At 36.5% G+C, this 18,649-nt stretch overlaps 1 protein-coding gene across 1 annotated transcript in view; it reads left to right on the top strand.

Annotated features, from left to right (window-relative positions):
- Positions 1–9,017, top strand: part of LOC121733316 — a 29,221-nt gene extending 20,204 nt beyond the window's left edge. The window contains exons 4-5 of the mRNA XM_042123533.1: positions 7,301–8,385; positions 8,877–9,017. Coding sequence (XP_041979467.1) covers positions 7,301–8,385; positions 8,877–9,017 — 1,226 coding nt within the window. The remainder of the gene's footprint in view (positions 1–7,300; positions 8,386–8,876) is intronic.
- The last annotated feature ends 9,632 nt before the right edge of the window (positions 9,018–18,649 follow it).

Raw genomic sequence — 18,649 nt, 5'->3', positions numbered from 1 at the left:
AGATTACCTCAGTTCATGTAAGTACTTATTAAGTAAGTAAGTGATTTGTATCTCGTCAGGACTTTATGTTTGAAATGTTAATTTTAGCTTAAATTTATTTCTTACCAGCGAAAACTTGTTATTGGCATATTGTTATATAATTTGTATCATTACTATTATAATTATATGCTGTAAGTTTTCCCAATAAAATAAAATAAAATACTGTATGGTAATAATACTGTTAAAGAAAAAGATGCCGCTGTATGAGGGACTGTTTCAGTTCGGGTTTGTACTTCGGAAGTGTAGGCAGAATTGAAAAATTTTCATCATGCTGTATGAGAGAGGAGTATTTTACTTCCTCTCCTACGCCACGCTGACCCTACTCTCCCTCCGGCTTATAAATTTTCAATTACGTCATGTTTCTCGAGTCCGACGAGCGCTTAAACTTTTTTCTCATCCCAAAAAAAGATTTTGGTTTGTCACAGTTTTCGATAGCTGGGTCGTGTAGTTCAACAGAGAACACAGCATAATATTACCTAAGTTTAGTTTACCATGAAAATTACTATATTGAAAAGGTTGCAGCAAAAAAAAAACAACAAAAAAGTCAACATAAACCTAAAGGAAGCCTGTTGTAAAATTGATTCCGATACTACCGTAGGTCGGTCCAGCCTGTCCGCTTACATAAATAAAAGAAACCAATTAATATCGACCCAGCAGCGAAGCCTATCTTGATGGCGCTACTTTTTTGCAGCAAACAATTTAAGCCGAGACAACTCAATAGTATTGTATTGATCTTGTAAGTGAGCTCGAATAATCATTATTTAATTAATTAATGATTCTTATAAATCTCTTCGATGTTCCGATTAATGTCGTGCTCCTTTTAAACGTCTGATAATCTCTTTCTGATTACTGAACCTTGTAAGTAGTAGCATTGTAATTTTTTTCTTGATAAGCCGTTTTTTATTATATAGCCACTTTTTGGTGCAGTGCAGGTGCCGTTTATCCAACGGGAACCGCACGTTTTCCGAGATAAAAACTACCCAGTTCAGCGCTACAAATGTCTAGGAGTGATAGATCGACAAACGACACTTACGCATTTATAACTTTAATAGAAGTTCAGTTCCAACTCGCTGTTGGCCATAATTTCTTTGCTCCGAAAATCTTTTTTAGCGCAGAAACCCTACACAAAACTCTATCGTCGTTCGGGACTCAAACTTCAAAGTATCTCCATTCAGTTTCATCAAAATTCTTTCAGTAACTACAAAAACAGACAGACGGACACAATTTGTTGGTATTAGTAAATATCCAGATTAGATTCAATTGCAATGTAAACTTTTTGCTTACAAGAAGTCCTTCCATTCTAAGCACAGTGCAGACAGATAACATCTTACTATCTCATTGATTTAATCAATTACACAATGCGCTTTTAATCTTATTTCAGTGCAGAAAAAGCACTACAATTAGTAACTGTCAGGATGCTGTCAGGTATGAAGTTTGATCACGTGCCCACCACTGACCGTTCATTCAATTCGTTCATTCATTTCGCCGCCTGCTGCGTGCATTCGCTCATTAAATTAGCTTCTTGTGTACGAAAGACTGATGTTTTAGGGCTAATAATATATTTTAAATCTTTGTTTTTTTTTCACTTTTTAAGAACGAAGATGCTGTTTCTAGTGTGTTATTTTAATATAAAATTTATATTTTGGTAAAATTGTGGATGTTGTTCTTCTATCTAGTACTTATTAAAATACTTATATAGTATTTAACACTATTATATAGTAGTAATCAATCGAAGAAAGAACAACCATTTTAGGTAGCGCAGGAAAAGTTCTTTATCTATTTGAGTAAGTGATAATGAACATTTACTGTAATGTAGAAAGTACATTATGTTACAGACCGACAAGGCGTAGAGTTGGCTCTATGTATCTTGTCAACTACTATTTTGTTTTAAGAAAACAATTCCACATTACATTAGGTACTTACTTCTAAGTTGTAATACTACTAGATGACAAAAGTTTTAAAATTATTATTTTCCTATTTTATTGAAATTCCTGTATGATTGTATCTCATCTGGTTCTGCTAATGACTTCAGACAAAAACTAAAATAAAAAAATGTACATTTAATTTAAGGTTTTGTATGCTACGGCCTACGACTAAAATTTAACCTCCACCTTTTTGAAGTCCGTATCAAATATAATTACAGTGTTGGACTTGGGGCAGACCTCGTACATGTTATGTTAAAATTAATCTGTATAAGTACCATGTAATTTATTCATTTAAATTAATCCTTCGAAATAAAACGCTGAGTTGTCATCTTTTTAACCAACTACGTACATATTTAACCCGTTCTTTTTATTTAAAGGACAGTCATTATAATTATTATTGTCTCCGTGTCATAAATAGACAAGTCCAAACCTTATATCAATTACAAATAGTTATTCAGAATAATTAAACAAAAACGCACTTACGATACCATGTTTGACAATATAATATTTCGTTCAGTATTATTTTACATCCAACAGAACCTTATCGCTAACCAATTAAGGTCTACTTTCAATAAAACTCAGGGGTAAAATAGTTAAGGATGGTCCGTACACCTGTCTTCAAGTCCTCAGCAAAAACTGATATTATATGACAACATCGACTTCATTACCTAGCGGCTAGTGGCTAGGAAAGATATGGCCTATGTCCACGTATGATGTATCGCATGTTAATTATTTTCCGATCATCCCCCGTGGCTATTAATAATGATCTTTTAATTATTTAATGTGAGTAATGAAGATGTATCTTTATAGCGCTATTAATTCTTGTGAGAAACTGGCGACGAACATACTTAATCATTTTAATATAATAATAAGAAGAAAACAGTATTATGAGTATTTATACAGATAAAAATCGATTAAATTCTTATTGTTTCGCAAAATCTAAACAAAAAGTTTTGTTCCACGTATCAAAGAGATCCTATCCGTCCTTCAAAGATGTCAGACTTAATAAAACGCGATCAGACGAATAAAAGTAATATAATTATGTGTAGTTACGCTTGAAATGTATCAAAATATAATTCCCGGGTTGCAATTATGCAGGCTGAATACGCCTTGGCCGCGAGCATCTCAGTAATTGCAATCTGTCCATCTACATGTCCGTCCACCATTAAAAAAGTAAACATAATCAACTTACGATAAAATTACTTCGAAATTTAAATATACATTGATTACATGTAATTTGATGGTAACTGGAAAAGATGATTTGTATTCGGAATAGCACACCCTTCGCGTGTTCGCAAAATGAACAGGAGTACCAACATTATCTCTAGCAGATTAAACACGATAAAACGACATCACATAATGTGTTAATTTATTTAAGTTATGGCAGATCGGTTAGCTTTTATTACGCGAATTGGCTTGAGTAAACCGGCTTTGATAGGTAAGTGGACATCAATCAAAATTCGCAAGCAGTTATTTTGCGCAACCAGTAACCACTAGGTTTAATCCACTAATCACATTAATATTATAATAGAGGCGAAAGACTATGCTTATGACTTCTTTACCGTAAAAAAATACTTAACGGATTTTGATAAATTTTGGAAGCAGACTCGGTTCTGGATCAACAGACGAGATATAATTATTTTATCCACCCAAAGCACAATGTTCCCGTGGGATATTTTACATAGCTGCTGGGCAAAAGATAATAAATAATATAATAATAATAGTAATATCTATGGACGCTTCACACCACGTCAGTCTGGCCCCGTGCTAAGTACCTGACGGACTTGTGTTACAGGTACCAGACAACGGAAATATATTTAATACTTTTATACTATACATATATTTAAGATTTTTATTATATCATACACATATTTAATACACATCCAGACCCGAGAACATTGAAAACTTTTTGTTCCGTCGGCGGGATTCGAACCCGCGACCCCCGGCTTGAGCTACCAACGCGCTCACCACTGAGCCACAGAGGTCGTCAGTTTGTTAAAAAATAATAAAGAAATTATTATTTTTTAACAAAAAATTTACTCTGACTTCCAAGGTAAAAACAATATTCTTAAAAATATGATCTAAAAAGTATGAAATAATTATTATTCTTCATTAGCGCCTTTTTCGAAATTCGACTAAACCTCAACCAATTCTGTTCTTAATTTTGATTCGTTTGAAGTCGGTACTGGCTAAGTTTTATGTCAAGTATCTCAGTTCTGGGCTGGTACAGTTCATTGACGACCCATTGTATAAATATGGTTGTGATGATGATGGTCAATCAAATTGATATATTGGTTTATGCTTTCAGTGGTTTAAACAACGCCAAAACTCCCGAACCTGTATCTATAAGGTTTCAAAAGTTCTGTTGGGTACCTTCGGATCCAGGGTTTAACCTGGTACCAAATCTTACTTTTTGGTAGCATCAGAAAAGTCGAAATCACCATCATTAGTTTCCATACAAATTTCAAGGAGTCCCCTCGATTTCTCATGGATCCCATCATCAGATCACCACTTTTGTGAACATGGTACCAAATTCGAGCTAAACACTATACAACACAAAAATAATTTTCAAAACCGGACCATAAACGGCTGAGTAATCGTTGAACATACTTACATAAAAAATACATACAGCCGAACATATTGCCTCCTTTTTTTTGGAAGTCGTTCAATAAAACAAGGAGTGCGTACATCAGACAACTGAAACAAAATATTCTCCACAAAAAAATTACATTGACAAATGAGCACTGACAATCGTAACTTATGTTTTGGCCTATTAGGGTATCGTATTGCACTAAATGCCGTTTAAACTCTCAATAAAGTAGTTTTTATCGGGCAGGAGCAACAAAAGTGTGGAAACGTGCGGCGACGCGACGCTGCGATAAGCCACCCTCATTTGTCTCCGCTGTCCGCCGCTCGCGTGTAAATTCCTCCGATAAACGCCTTCCATATTGTACTCACGGCAACGGTGACGCAACTTAAAACGCCTTTTTTTGAGTACCTTGAGAGCTTTTTAAGAAGACCCAACGCACTTAGCCTGGCCACAGTATGAATGCGAAAGATATGTGGTAGATTTTAGGATCGAAACAGCTATGTCCACACTATGCAATTTCATCTTCAATTTTCGTCATCATATTTTTATTCAACTTTCGTTTGGCATATTCTATAATTGAATGTGTCAAAATCCACACGCGTTGGAAAGAAAAGTGTCATAACATCGCGGGCATGACTCACGTGCGCTGTTGACTGCGCTATAACGCATGCCAGAGTAGACAAAATTATGTCTATTGTGCGCATGCCCTTGATGAACAAAAAAGGCACAGTGTGGACAAAGCCAATAATGCCAGATTTTCTTTCATCAATCTGTCCTTTCCGTCAAAAGAAATCGTTCCGATGACGACCATGCTAAACATAATATTGTGTTGATGCATCATGCAATAATTTAACAAAATATTTTGTCCCATTTGGTCCTCAAATCGCAAGTTCAGGCGCCTTAGTGCAATCTACGCACGTACAAAAGTTTTGTGTACCAGTATATCTTGTGTATTACAGCTGTATCTCACACTTGGTACTTCATAAGTTATGGACGTGTTGGACGAGAAAATAAAACAATGTTTCGTAGTAAAGAGAAGGAAAAAAATACTGCCTAGCTTAGAACACGGCTCGCCGGTATAAGTGCTAAGACTACTGTAGTTTGTTTGTTCAAAGCAAACCATAAAACGTTTAGATCGTATAAAACGTTTATTAATACAATAAAGTAAGAAAAGAAGTGAAATTCCAAAATCGAATATTTAGGCGTTCCAAACCCTGAGAAAAGAATCAAACACCTTATTTAAATTTTTCGTACGTGTCTGGAATTTTCTCTTCCTTTAGTATCTTCAGTTTGTGTACAAAATACAAATACAAGATTTCGCGTTGTTCCCAATCCTGCCTTATTGACATATCCAAATGCCTTGTCGAGCTTCGCAGTCACGATTTACTTCGCTACATACAGATTTGAATTTTAGCTTATTTAAGGCCAACTAGATAAAACAGAACAGCTTAAGTAAGATTTGTTAAAACAAATTCTTAATCTACTTAAATTAAATAATGGTGCTCCCACACTACCGTTAGAAAATGTTTGTAAACATTTTCTAACATAAAAACATTTACAAACAACAACATGTTGTCAATTGTTTCATTTTGTTAGGAACTGTTACATGTTATAAGTACTCCTACAATAATAGAAAATGTTTACTAACATTTTATAACATTTAAATCTGGTATTGGCTCATCGCATACCCCGTCGTCACCTTTATAATATAAGGTTTACAGACAAAAGGTGACACGTCATGTTTCATCTTGTTATAATTTGTTTTGTTATAATTTGTTAACTTACGTTTACTTACTAAACATTTTCTAACATGAAAACATTTTTTAACATTTGTGATTAAATGTTTGCTAACAAATGTTTGTGCTCCCACACTGCCGTTAGAAAACGGCAGTGTGGGAGCACCATTATAATAAAGCGTATAAGTATTTGATACTGGATTTTAATTGATTCGTATCAATATCTATGGAAACTAAAAATTTGAAAGAATTGTAGCCTAAGTTTTACACGTGTTTTCGTTTCACTGTAAGGCAACAAAAAAATCAATTCTAAAAAGTTTAATCCAAAAAAAAACTACCGCACATCGAGTTCCAAATTCAAACGTAAAATATTTTAATTCAGCAGAACGCAATCCTGTTCGGGAATAACAGCATTAGAAGCACCGTTGTAATGATAGTCCTTACAGAGAACCGTTGTGCAATTTTCCTAGCGAATTGAATCGAGCAAATAACAATTTTATACCCGACTATAATGTTCGACTAGGAAGAGGAACGCAGTTTACAAATATCTTGTTAATGTATTCGAACTTTGTGTATAACGCTAGCAAGTTTATTTTTTTTTTAATTGGAATTCTATTTTATAACCCTTTGCCTTGTAATATACTTAATAATAACTAACAAAGAGCTAAGTTTATAAGTATTCGTCATTAAAAGTAACTATAACTTGCAGTTGGACCTAAAATGCAAAAATGTGGTATTCTGTAAGCCGTAATTTAAATAATTACACAGCTTTGCAGTAAAGGAGGCTCTTTTACCTTATATGTATCAAAATATGGCCGTTTTCTGCATAATCAACGTAATTAAATAATTTTGACATAATATATAAGTTCTTGTGATATTTTTTGTCTTCATGAAGTTACCGACAATAAACGTACTGCGAACTAATTGGCAGATAGTTAAAGTAATTGTTCTTAAATGTAATGATGTCTCAATCGAAGGAGCGGCTAATAAAGTAATTACTGTTTTTGCAGGTCGCAATGCATCCAAGGAGGAGCTGTACTGCCAAACGAGACCGAATAAAGAAAATGAAGCGACAGTCGAAGTGGTAGCAGCGAAGCCTTTGGAGATGTGGTGGCGAGAGTGGGACAGTGGTGCTACCGACGTGGACACGCCTGTTCTACTGTCGTGTCCCCTGACTGAAAATCTAACAGTGCCATCCGTAGTCTCAGTAGTCAAAGAACCTTGTGACGACCCAACGAACGCTTTTAATTTAAGTCCTATCACAGATAGCAAAGAATATAAAAGAACATTTACAATATGCGTCAAAGACATGTATTTTAGAAATGATATTTCCAGAAACCTAGTCGAATGGATAGAAACTAATAAATTGCTAGGTGTGGATAAAATTGATATTTATATTGATGCTGTCCATGAAATAAACGAAAGAATTCTAGAACATTATCGAAGGAAAGGATTCGTTCGATTGTATCAAGTTCCTATTAAAAGTAAGCCTGAAAGAACGCTGTGGCAAAGACGAAGAGATCATATCATTACGTACAATGATTGTTTATACAGAAATATTCAAGAATCTGAATATATCGTACCACTGGATGTTGATGAGATATTACTACCGAAACGAACTTACACATGGTCAGGATTACTCAAACGCCTAGTGAAAAAAGGCTGGAATCCTTACGAGTACTCCGCTATTTTAGTAAGAAATATTTTTTTCTTCGATTTTATGCAAAACAAATATATAGATGCTAACATAAACACAAGTAAAATATACACAAAGCGTGATGACGTTAGAATAGATAATGAGAACCTAATAGAAAAAGAATTAGAATTAGAAAATAAATTAGAATCTATTGTAAATAATGATTCCCTAGAAAATATTAAAGGAAAACTAGATTGTACGGAAGAAACGAAGCCTAAGTTAGTAAGTCACATTATGAGTTCAGCAGTGGTTAGTCCAGTAGGCCACTATAGCAAGAGCATTATGGTCACAAAGAGGGTTCTGACAGCGTTCAACCACTATCCCTTAGCCGATTTCGGTTCGTCAGGATTCACGATTTGGTCGGCGCCATTCTCGGAAGTTCAATTGAATCATTACAAGGTACGTATACCTAAATAGGTAAACTCCAGTTGTAGGACAGAGAGAAATTGATTTGACTTAAGTATAGCTGTTTATTTCTTTCACATGCGCTGGAAAATATTGGTATCCGGCTGAGATAACACACGCTTGGAAACGAAATACCGAAATTTTTAATGCCAGTGAAAGTGTTACATCGATGATCTATCGCTGAGAAGGATTTTTGTCAGTTCTGTGACCGGGCTTTATGTTTTTCTATAACTAGATCAAGGATACTTTTAACTACAACTAGTTCAGTAGAATTAATGACATGAAACTATTAGCTTTCGTCTCCTTACTAAAGCATACGAAAAGTCGTGAGGAAATGCTAAAGTGCGATTTAAATACAATGCGAAATTTGCAATGCAACATGGTACGATCATCGTCTCTATGAAAGTAATCCTCACTTCCTTGTCATAAAGGTCCTGAAGGAGGTAAAATAACATTGAATAGACTAAAATGTGTTTTTTGTGCAGGAATCGTGCAACACGACGCTGGTAAGCGAGTGTGAGAGGTACGCGGCGGAGGCGCGCGCGGACCACTCCGCGATGCATCTGCGCGGACGACTGATGCGGGCGTTGGCTCTGACGTGCTCGATAATAAAAACTGCACAATAATATTGTTTTATTTAACCCTAAGAGCATTTACACTACGCAGTACGACATCCGATATTAAACGGGTTAAACTGAATCCGATGTGAAAGATACAAGATTTTTTTCATTAAATGAACCATGATTGTGGTGTGATTCAAATGTCGATATCGCTTAGTGTGAAAACGCTGTAACATATATGTCACGTCACGATTACTATTTCCAATGAGTTAGGGCCGGGACACAAAAACACGGCACGACGTCGTACGGCGTCGTACGGTGCCGTACGGCGCCGTGTCGGACGCGCGTAGTAAAAAACCACGGCATGGCACCGTACGGCGTCGTACGACGTCGAGCCGTAGAAACTCACGTAGAAATTCAAGGTGAGTTTCTTCGGCACGACGTACGGCGCCATGCCCTGGTTTTTTACGACGCGCGTCCGACACGGTGCCGTACGGCACCGTATGACGCCGTACGACGTCGTGCCGTGTTTTTCTGTCCCGGCCCTTAGGTAAATAAATGCCTGAACAAAACAAGCCACTTTCAGGGCCTAATGGTTAAAACATAGTCATTAGATCGTTAAGTTACGAATACACAGATGTAAACTGTTCCTGCTAGACTGATAACTTCTCGGAAAACATTCTCCCATCGTTACAGGCATAATAAGTATACAATCGTGCCACACTTCCAACTTATTTCGCAGATTACCTCAATTTGTTTTTAACATGCGGAAGCATGAGGAGACGGACTGATGGCGTGTGACGAAAATGAAATTATAATGATCATGGCCTGTGGGAAGGACAATTTCTGTTTCGTATCGTCCATGTGATCGTTATCATTATGTGCACATAATGATAACGATCGAAGAGTTGGCGAATGTTATAACTTACAAAATTACACGATTTCAAAAATGTTATCTTTATTTAAGTTTCTCAAACATTTAAAATATAGTCTTTAATAGTAATGATGACGCCTGCAATTCCGATACGCAGTAATTCGGGCCTAATTCCTTTACCGCCGGGAACCGTACATTAGGTTAAAAATAAATCAATTCAAACAAGTGATAGTAAATTAAAAAACTTATACGTGGGAGAGCCATGCTTCGGCACGAATGGGCCGGCTCGACCGGATAAATACCACGTTCTCACAGAAAACCGGCGTGAAACAGCGCTTGCGCTGTGTTTCGCCGAGTGAGTGAGTTTACCGGAGGCCCAATCCCCTAACCCCTACCCTATTCCCTTCCCTACCCTCAACTTTTCCCTTCCCTTCCCTACCCTCCCCTATTACCCTATTCCCTCTTAAAAGGCCGGCAACGCACTTGCAGCTCTTCTGATGTTGCGAGTGTCCATGGGCGACGGAAGTTGCTTTCCATCAGGTGACCCGTTTGCTCGTTTGCCCCCTTATTTCATTTAAAAAAAAAATACAATTCTTAATACATGGACATTATAAACTCTACCCCGGTATCTTGAGCCGCACAGATTCATTTGCAGCATCTGATAAGTCTACTTTATTGGACATTGTACTGCCCGATGGCTGATAACGGGTGTATCTACTATCAATCGCCAGTAGTTAAACAATAAAATCCCATTGTCCTACATAGTTAAACACCCTGTGATGGAATTGTTATGTAGATTTATCGGATTTTAAGCATTATGGGCGGTTTACATTATTCCAATCCAGTGATCCAATTCAGCGTTTTCATTGCAAAACTAGATGACGCGAACGTCCGTAACTCCGTTGCGCTAAAATTCGCTTATCGCGTTGGAACCGTACATTTTTCCAGGATAAAAAGTATCATATGTCCTTTCCCGGGACTCAAAGTATCTTCATACCAAATTTCAGCAAAATCGGTTCAGCGGTTATGGCGTGAAGAGGACCAGACAGACAGACATAGTACATACACACTTTCGCATTTATGGATTGTATTCCAGTGCTCGTTTACATTATTCTAATAGGAATCCAACTATATATAATAGCTTATACTTTCGGTCTGTCCGTCCGTCTGTCCGTCCGTCTGTCTGTCTGTCCGTCTGTCTGTCCGCGGTTTTACTCAGAAACTATAGGACCTACAAAGCTGTAATTCGGCATGCATGCACATATGCAGAGTAGATGCCAATTTGGTAAGAGTTTAGACTTATATTAAAATGTTCTTGATTATATTAATGTTCATCTAATATTGTTTTAAATGGAATAAAAAATCTTTAAAAAATATTTTTTATGGTACCTCCCCTACACATAAGGCGGGGATGATTTTTTTTTTCGCGTCCACCCCTACCGTGTGAGGTGTCGTTGGATTCATAGATAATTTTCCGATTTAGGGGTCCATTTGTGAAATATGAAGTTTCAAAGCGGAAAAAATCGTTAGAGTCCATAGTCCATGGAAATCGTACAATAAAAGGGGTCTTCACTTGCATCAAATGGGGTAGTTCTGATTTTTTTATATATTGTAACTTAACTTAATTTTTCCACCTCGAAATTCTTCCGGAACATTGTAAAATTCATGAGAAACCATTAAATTTTTGATCAGTTTTCAGTTTTTGCCATTTTTACCACCTGGATTTAAGGACCTGTTTAATGGTCGAAGTCACTAGAAAATATTTTAAAGCAGACTAAATTTGCAACAAAATGATAAAAGTTGGGTCTCTATAAACTGAATAGTTTCAAAGATTATTCAAAGCTTGCAAAATTCCAAAAAAAATCAAAATTCACTTCGTCGTATGTAGAAGACATTCAAATGGCTGTGGTTACTATAAGCCGGTCAGCATCCTCCTCTGCTTGTACAATACAATACAATACAAAAACACTATATTGCACACCAAAGAAAATACAAAATTAAACAATTTTACATAAAATAACATGTGTGACGCTGCACAAAAGGCGAACTTATTGCTAATAACTAATAAAACATACAACATATAAAAAATCAGAACTACCCCATTTGATGCAAACCAAAATGTACCAATTCCATGAACTACCAGTCCCTCCCTTCTACCAGCTAAGCGGTTGCTTCTGAAAATGTGAAAAAATTCACGGGAGTAGAAAATATGCTGAATTTAAAAGGAAAATTAGTTGATCGACTAAAAATAATATTCGGCGAACTACAAAGGAACTTTTCGTTCAAATCTAGTTTTTATTATTCGTAGTTCAAATCCCATTCAACGTAACTGAAATGTTAGTACTAACGTGTAAAACACGTTGAAATGTACATTCATTGATCATACAAAAATATATATTATGAATTATGATCAATGAATGTACATTTCAACGTGTTTTACACGTTACTATATTGCGCGTGGGCCGTGGCCCGACACGCACTTGGCCGGTTTTTATCCGTAAAATGTACGACAAAAGTTGTACTCAGGTTGTGGGATATAATAGGGCTCGCTTCGCTCGCCCTGATAAATGAAGACATGACTGGAAGAACTTGGTAAGTAACAGTTAAAAATGCCATTTTTGTATAAATACGTCCATAATATTATGCTGGTACTGGTAAAAGAAGTTATTTTACGACTTTCTTACAAAAATTGTATAATATGTAAATCTTTCGTTATTTTGAAATTTTCAATTTGTAGTTTTAGCGCCAGCTTAATTTATATGGCATCGCAATCTCCCAGGCGAACAAAATTCCCACTCTGTTCGTTAGTGCTAATAGGTGCAAATTGTTGTCACGAGCTGTTGCGCGTCCGTCTCCCGTCGCCTACAATTTATCACCAGTTATCGTAAAATACAAGCCTCACGCCATTCTCGACAGGAATCTCAAAACTTTGCCCTGAAATTGTTCAATTATAACACCACGTAATTGGTAAAATTACACTGGAAGGAGGAACTTCGGGTAGGTACAGTTTTTTTTAATCTTTACTAGTTTTTTTTTTAATTCATGTATCGCAATGGAACGATACATTTTTTTGCGCTGAACGCACATTCGTCAGCAGTCAGCACCGTACACGCCGAACGCGCCGCTAGTTCACGAAATGCGGCAGACGAATGTGCGAGGTTTCACATTATTTCAGACAACATAATGCGGCGCGTACAACGCGTTCTTGCTGATAAATGTGTGATCACCTTTATACCGACCGCGACAACCAAAATCTATCACAGCAAGAGACAGACATGATAATAATCCCGGTGACCTTCGTTTCACTTTCTTCCTTACTAGGAAGGAACCTTGAATATTATGTACTCATAATATTCAAGGTTCCTTAAACTTCCACAAATATTTCAAGACTAAAATTACCCAAATCGGTTCAGCCGTTGTCGCGTTTTAGAGAGAACAAAATTTAAAATTCATTTTTATATAGGTACATTCATTTATTTTTAACAACAGTCTGTTTCAAATAGTCAAGTGTTAGTGCATAAACCACGGCCTGTATTCATTGGAACTAGACTTTTAAATGAATTAGCTGAACCGCTTCGGGCTAATAAAATGTAATCGCACGCCTACACAAATTACACCATGGTATCCCATCCTCAGTAGAGCAATAGAACAGGGCATTTCTAGGAACACTTGCAGCGTTTATAAAATACTAGCTGTGCCCATCGATGTTACCCGCGGTTTATCAGGGAAAAATAAATTCTGAAATTTTCCCGCAGCAAAAAGTAGCCTATATTGTGTTAATCCAGGGTATCAACTAACTCCATACCAAATTTTATTAAAATCGCTCTAGCCGTTTAGACATGAAGAAGTAAGAAACATACAAACTCACAAACTTTAGCCTTTACAATGTAAGGGTCAATTCAGACCGTAACGCGACGAGGCGTCAGGCGAGGCGAGGCGCGGCGCGGCATAAATTTGTATGGATTTGACAGATTTCAATTGCGTGAGAATCTGTCAAATCCATATAAACTTAGAATTTAGAAATGCATCTACGCGTCGCGTTTCGGTCTGAATCAACCTAATGTGACTTTACCGCGCGGTTTCAAACGTGGAGAGCTAATTATCGATAATAATTGTTCCGTAGGTGATTCTCTACTATATTATGCATTAATATCAATACACATTATCAACCTTCCTCTAGAATCACTCTATCTATGAAAAGAACCCTATATAATTGTATATAATTATGTTATATACAATATAATTATTTGTTCAGTTTTGAAGATTACGCATAAGTACTACATTAAGATAGATAGTAGAAAGCGATTTCTACTATTTAATGAAATGACTGCTCTTAAAACCATTTGTTTGAGCCATTTTAAAGTTGTCGGAAAATGTCGGGTTCCGGATGCCGACCCGCGGGCCGCATCATCGCGAATATTTGGGAAAGCAATTTGTTCGAGAATTCGTAACAAACTATTCTCAGTTGTTATTTTGGGCGGTTTGAAAATACTTGTGAATAGAATGAAACAGGGTACATAATATACTCTGATTTTACTATCTTTGTTCCTCGTTCGACCCCGGTCCAGATTTCCTATCATGTTTGATAGAAAATGCGGATGTAAAATAGGAAATTAATACCTCTACTCGATCGTGGGAATTGCAGTCACAATACATTTTCAATGGCTATGCGACAGCCGGGTGCCGCTTGGGGATTGATGGGTTAATAAACAAACGCTAAATGCTGTTACACATATATTTATGTAGGTAACATTTTGTAGTTTTATAAGTAACAATCTGGAATATGTTAATTATGACTGCTAGGTTAGTTAATGTTGGAATTTGTTCTGTTACAACTCACTTACACAAAAGCGCGTGAAGGCACGGAAGTTCCTAGGCAGTAGGCACGGTTCCTGCAATGATGTTGGATTGAAATAGTAATACATCTGCAGGCATGTTAAATATAAAATAAAAGTTTTGCTGATAAATCTTTGTGATCATCATTTTATGCTGCATCATTTATGTCGATATCAGCTTCACGCAGTATCCTGCGCACGCACAGCAGCTCTGGATTTATGTATATTGTATAGGCAGTATAGGCCATGGCCTATGGGCGGTAGCGTCCTATGACGTCCTAGGGGCCGCCATCCTAGGATGGCGGCAGGTTCGTACATAGGGGCGGCAAAATTAAAGTGGCCTATAGGCTATACTTATAACAAATATAAATCCGGCCCTGACGCACACTATGAGTGGGCCCTAAGTGAGTGATAAATATCCACGTCTTAGCATGTGCCATTTCGTCCATAATTCATATATCTCGTTGATCCTTGTATCTGATGGTACTTCGTACACCAACCATGATGAATGACGCTAGAATATTGTGTTTTTGTCTGCTTTGATTGATCACCATTTTGACTCGGCCGACAGAACTGCTTAAGACCTTTTTTCGTTCCTCCTTTTTGCTAGCATTTGTAAGGTGAGTATTATTTCTAGACTGGACGTGATAAATGTGTGATAGATCATTTTTGTTGCTACAGTAACTAAAATTTTATCTTTTTATATGTTACATAGTCTTTCATGCATAAAAATACCACTTGTAACTTGTAAGGGATTTGACATTTTCAAGACGTCTCAATTCTCAAGCATTTGAAATCTGTCAATCCAGTACAAATTTAGTTATGCATCTACGCGTCGCGTTGCGGTCTGAATTGACCCTAATGGTTTATAGCTTACGCCGGTTCTTCTCGCCGGGTTAGTTCCCGAACCGGTGGTAGGCATCATGTAGACTTTCAGAGAATATTAATTGCAAAAAAATATTCTGAATAATTTGAGTTCGAGTTTGAGTTACATCTATAATATAAAAATGAGTCGCTGAATGTGTTGCTAAGCGCAAAACTTGAGAACGGTTGGACCGATTTCGCTAATCCTTTTTTTAAATATTCCTTGAAGTACGAGGATGGTTCTTACGGAGAGAAAAATTCTAAAAAAAAATCAAATTTCCTGAAAAAGTCTAAAAACAACACTTTTATATATAAAAATGGATTTTCAATTGTGTTAGTAACGCTAAAACTCGAAAACGGCTGAACGGATTGGGCTAATTTTAGTTTTAAAATATTCGTAGATGTCCAGGGAAGGTTTTAAAGTGACACGAAGTTCACCGGGACAGCTAGTTGATTAAAAAAATGATAATTTCAAGTAGGATTTGCAGTAAGAAATAAAATTATTTTTCCAGCTAAAAGGTTTCGTGGCTTTTACTATTAATACTTTTAGCTTCCATTTAAAAGCTTTTGTGTATGAACGTGAATCCGAAAGGTAAATAAAAACTTGTCTGTCAATATAAAACACGGAGCAATGCGTCATGTGAGTTTAAACACTGTCATGATGCCTATCTACCTAGGTAACCTACATCACTAACTTCGACAGGCTTTTGATTATTACAAGATTAAATACTGACACCTCATACAAATAGTTGTTACCTACTGTCACAATGATGGATCTTCTGCATTAACAGACCTTTTTTATATGGGAAAATGCTTTACGCATCCCCGGTGTATTGGGGATATAGGGCAGGGTATGTGGGACTGCCCTGGCGTCGGTATAGCCACTAAAATCCAATGGTGCTCCACTCCCCGCAGAGATGGGGGTATGATAGAAGCTACCGTATCTCTGCAATTGTAGACCTATAAGGATATTTTAGAATAGATGCTATTGTTATGGCGAGGTGGGTACGGAGCAGCTGTCAATTGTCATGAGTATGACGCCCCAGCATTTTTAGGGTTCCGTACCCAAAGGGTAAAAACGGGACCCTATTACTAAGACTTCGTTGTCTGTCCGTCTGTCTGTTGCCAGGCTGTATCTCAAGAACCATGGGCGCCGGCAGAAATAATTTCCAAGGGGCACCCCTTTTTTAGTTTTCTTTCTGTTCTTTTCTTTTCACTTTTTACGAACAACAGTGACTGTCTATTTACGTCAATATAAAGCATTTAGTGCCGAAACATTACGAACTATCCTTGTACGGCATGGTAATAGGGTTACAAAATGCTTTTTATTTCAATAATTCCTATTGATCCCGAGATTCCCAAGGGGTGTAAGTGCACCCCCTGGCACCTCCCTGCCGGCGCCCATGTCAAGAACCGCTATAGCTAGACTTCTGAAATTATCACAGATTGTGTATATCTCTTGCCGCTATAACAACAAATATCTACTAAAAACAAAATAATAGACTTCTGAAATTATCACAGATTGTGTATATCTCTTGCCGCTATAACAACAAATATCTACTAAAAACAAAATAATATTATATTTAAGGGGGGCTCCTATACAAAAACACAATTTTTGGCCTATTTTTGCTCTATAACGATACGGAACCCTTCGTAAATCGTACGCGAGTCCGACTCGCACTTGGCCGATTTATTTATATCATCCACGCGATATATTGTTTGATGGCGATGACAGAAAGTTGTGAGTGTGTCTATCATATATGTGATATTATTTATTACAATCCATATCCAGACTAATATTGTAAGTGTGAAAGTGTGTCTGTCTGTTTCAACTCGACTCCCAAACTGTTGAACCGATTTGTCTAAAATTTGGTATGGAGAAACTTTAAGTCCCGAGAAAGGGCATAGGATACTAATAAGTCTACTATCTCTTCTATAGTCACCGACTTAAAAATTATTTAATTGGTCTTATTTCCTGTTCTGAGTTTAGTCCCCATCCCTGTTTTAGGAAAATTGACATCGGTTTCTTATATCTTATATTACAATAACGTGGGTAAAGTATGGTCATTATTTATACTTAACTCACATAAAATAAATTATAATAAAAAGAGAGCCTCATAAAATGACCTGAGTGACAACTAATGTAGTACTTAATACCAGAGTAGACAGAATTATAGAGTATGCCGACTTAGAACTGATGTTGAAATTTTTAAATTTGACGTATTATGACGAAAATCGTCGCTAGGGTTGTTAACTTCTTACCTACGAATTTAAAACTATGACATATTCGCTGGACGCGTTCCTCTTTGGTCGTATTCTTGTTTGTGTTTTGGCACATGCCATTAAAATTGTCAGAATCCAATTTTGAAATCTTTATTTTAAATATTTAATAATAAATGACATCAGCCAGTGCGAGGCACATTCCGTTCATAATCCTAGTGAAACCCGACGAATTTGACAGATATTGAAAACTGTCCTTTTCTTTGCAGTCGAACTACTGGTAGTTATGTCTATTGTGTTAATACCTTCTTATATACGACGCAAAAAACCGACTTAATACCAGGAAAATATTATACAGGATGTCATTATATCATCAAGGAATAGGCTAGCCAGTTAGATGTTACCAGCCCCATAATCATACTAATAAGTATGCAATAAAAAGAATATCAATTCCAGTGACGCACTTGTACAATGCACACGCCTGCTGGGAAAGAAACTGTTCAGACCGCACGCAATTTGTTTATAATTTATAATATATTAATATAAGTAAGTATGTATTTAATATGTATTAAGAACTAGAGATCGCCCAATGGTCGAAATTCGACCTTAGCTTCAACGACATTAGGACTACTACCTAGATATTTTGTTAAAAATATTGACTTTATCATATTTTTTTCAACTCTTGTCTCTGGGACTCAGACTGGCCATGTAAGCATTGTCTAATAGTATCTAAGATTCAATAAAAAAATTATAATCCATTCAATTTGTCACCTTGTTTTCAACAGACTTCAACCATAAATAAAAGAGTATAATTCGTATGTATAGGCTTGTCACTCAAAAATCTGTCATTTTTCTTAGTGTGTGTTGTAGTGTGTGTAATGTTTTATTTGTTAAAAAAATGTATG

The sequence above is a fragment of the Aricia agestis genome, chromosome 13 (assembly GCF_905147365.1).
Source record: "Aricia agestis chromosome 13, ilAriAges1.1, whole genome shotgun sequence".
Taxonomy (NCBI): domain Eukaryota; kingdom Metazoa; phylum Arthropoda; class Insecta; order Lepidoptera; family Lycaenidae; genus Aricia; species Aricia agestis.
The sequence above is the reverse complement of the archived record's forward strand: the minus strand, read 5'-3'. Positions and strand labels throughout refer to the sequence as shown.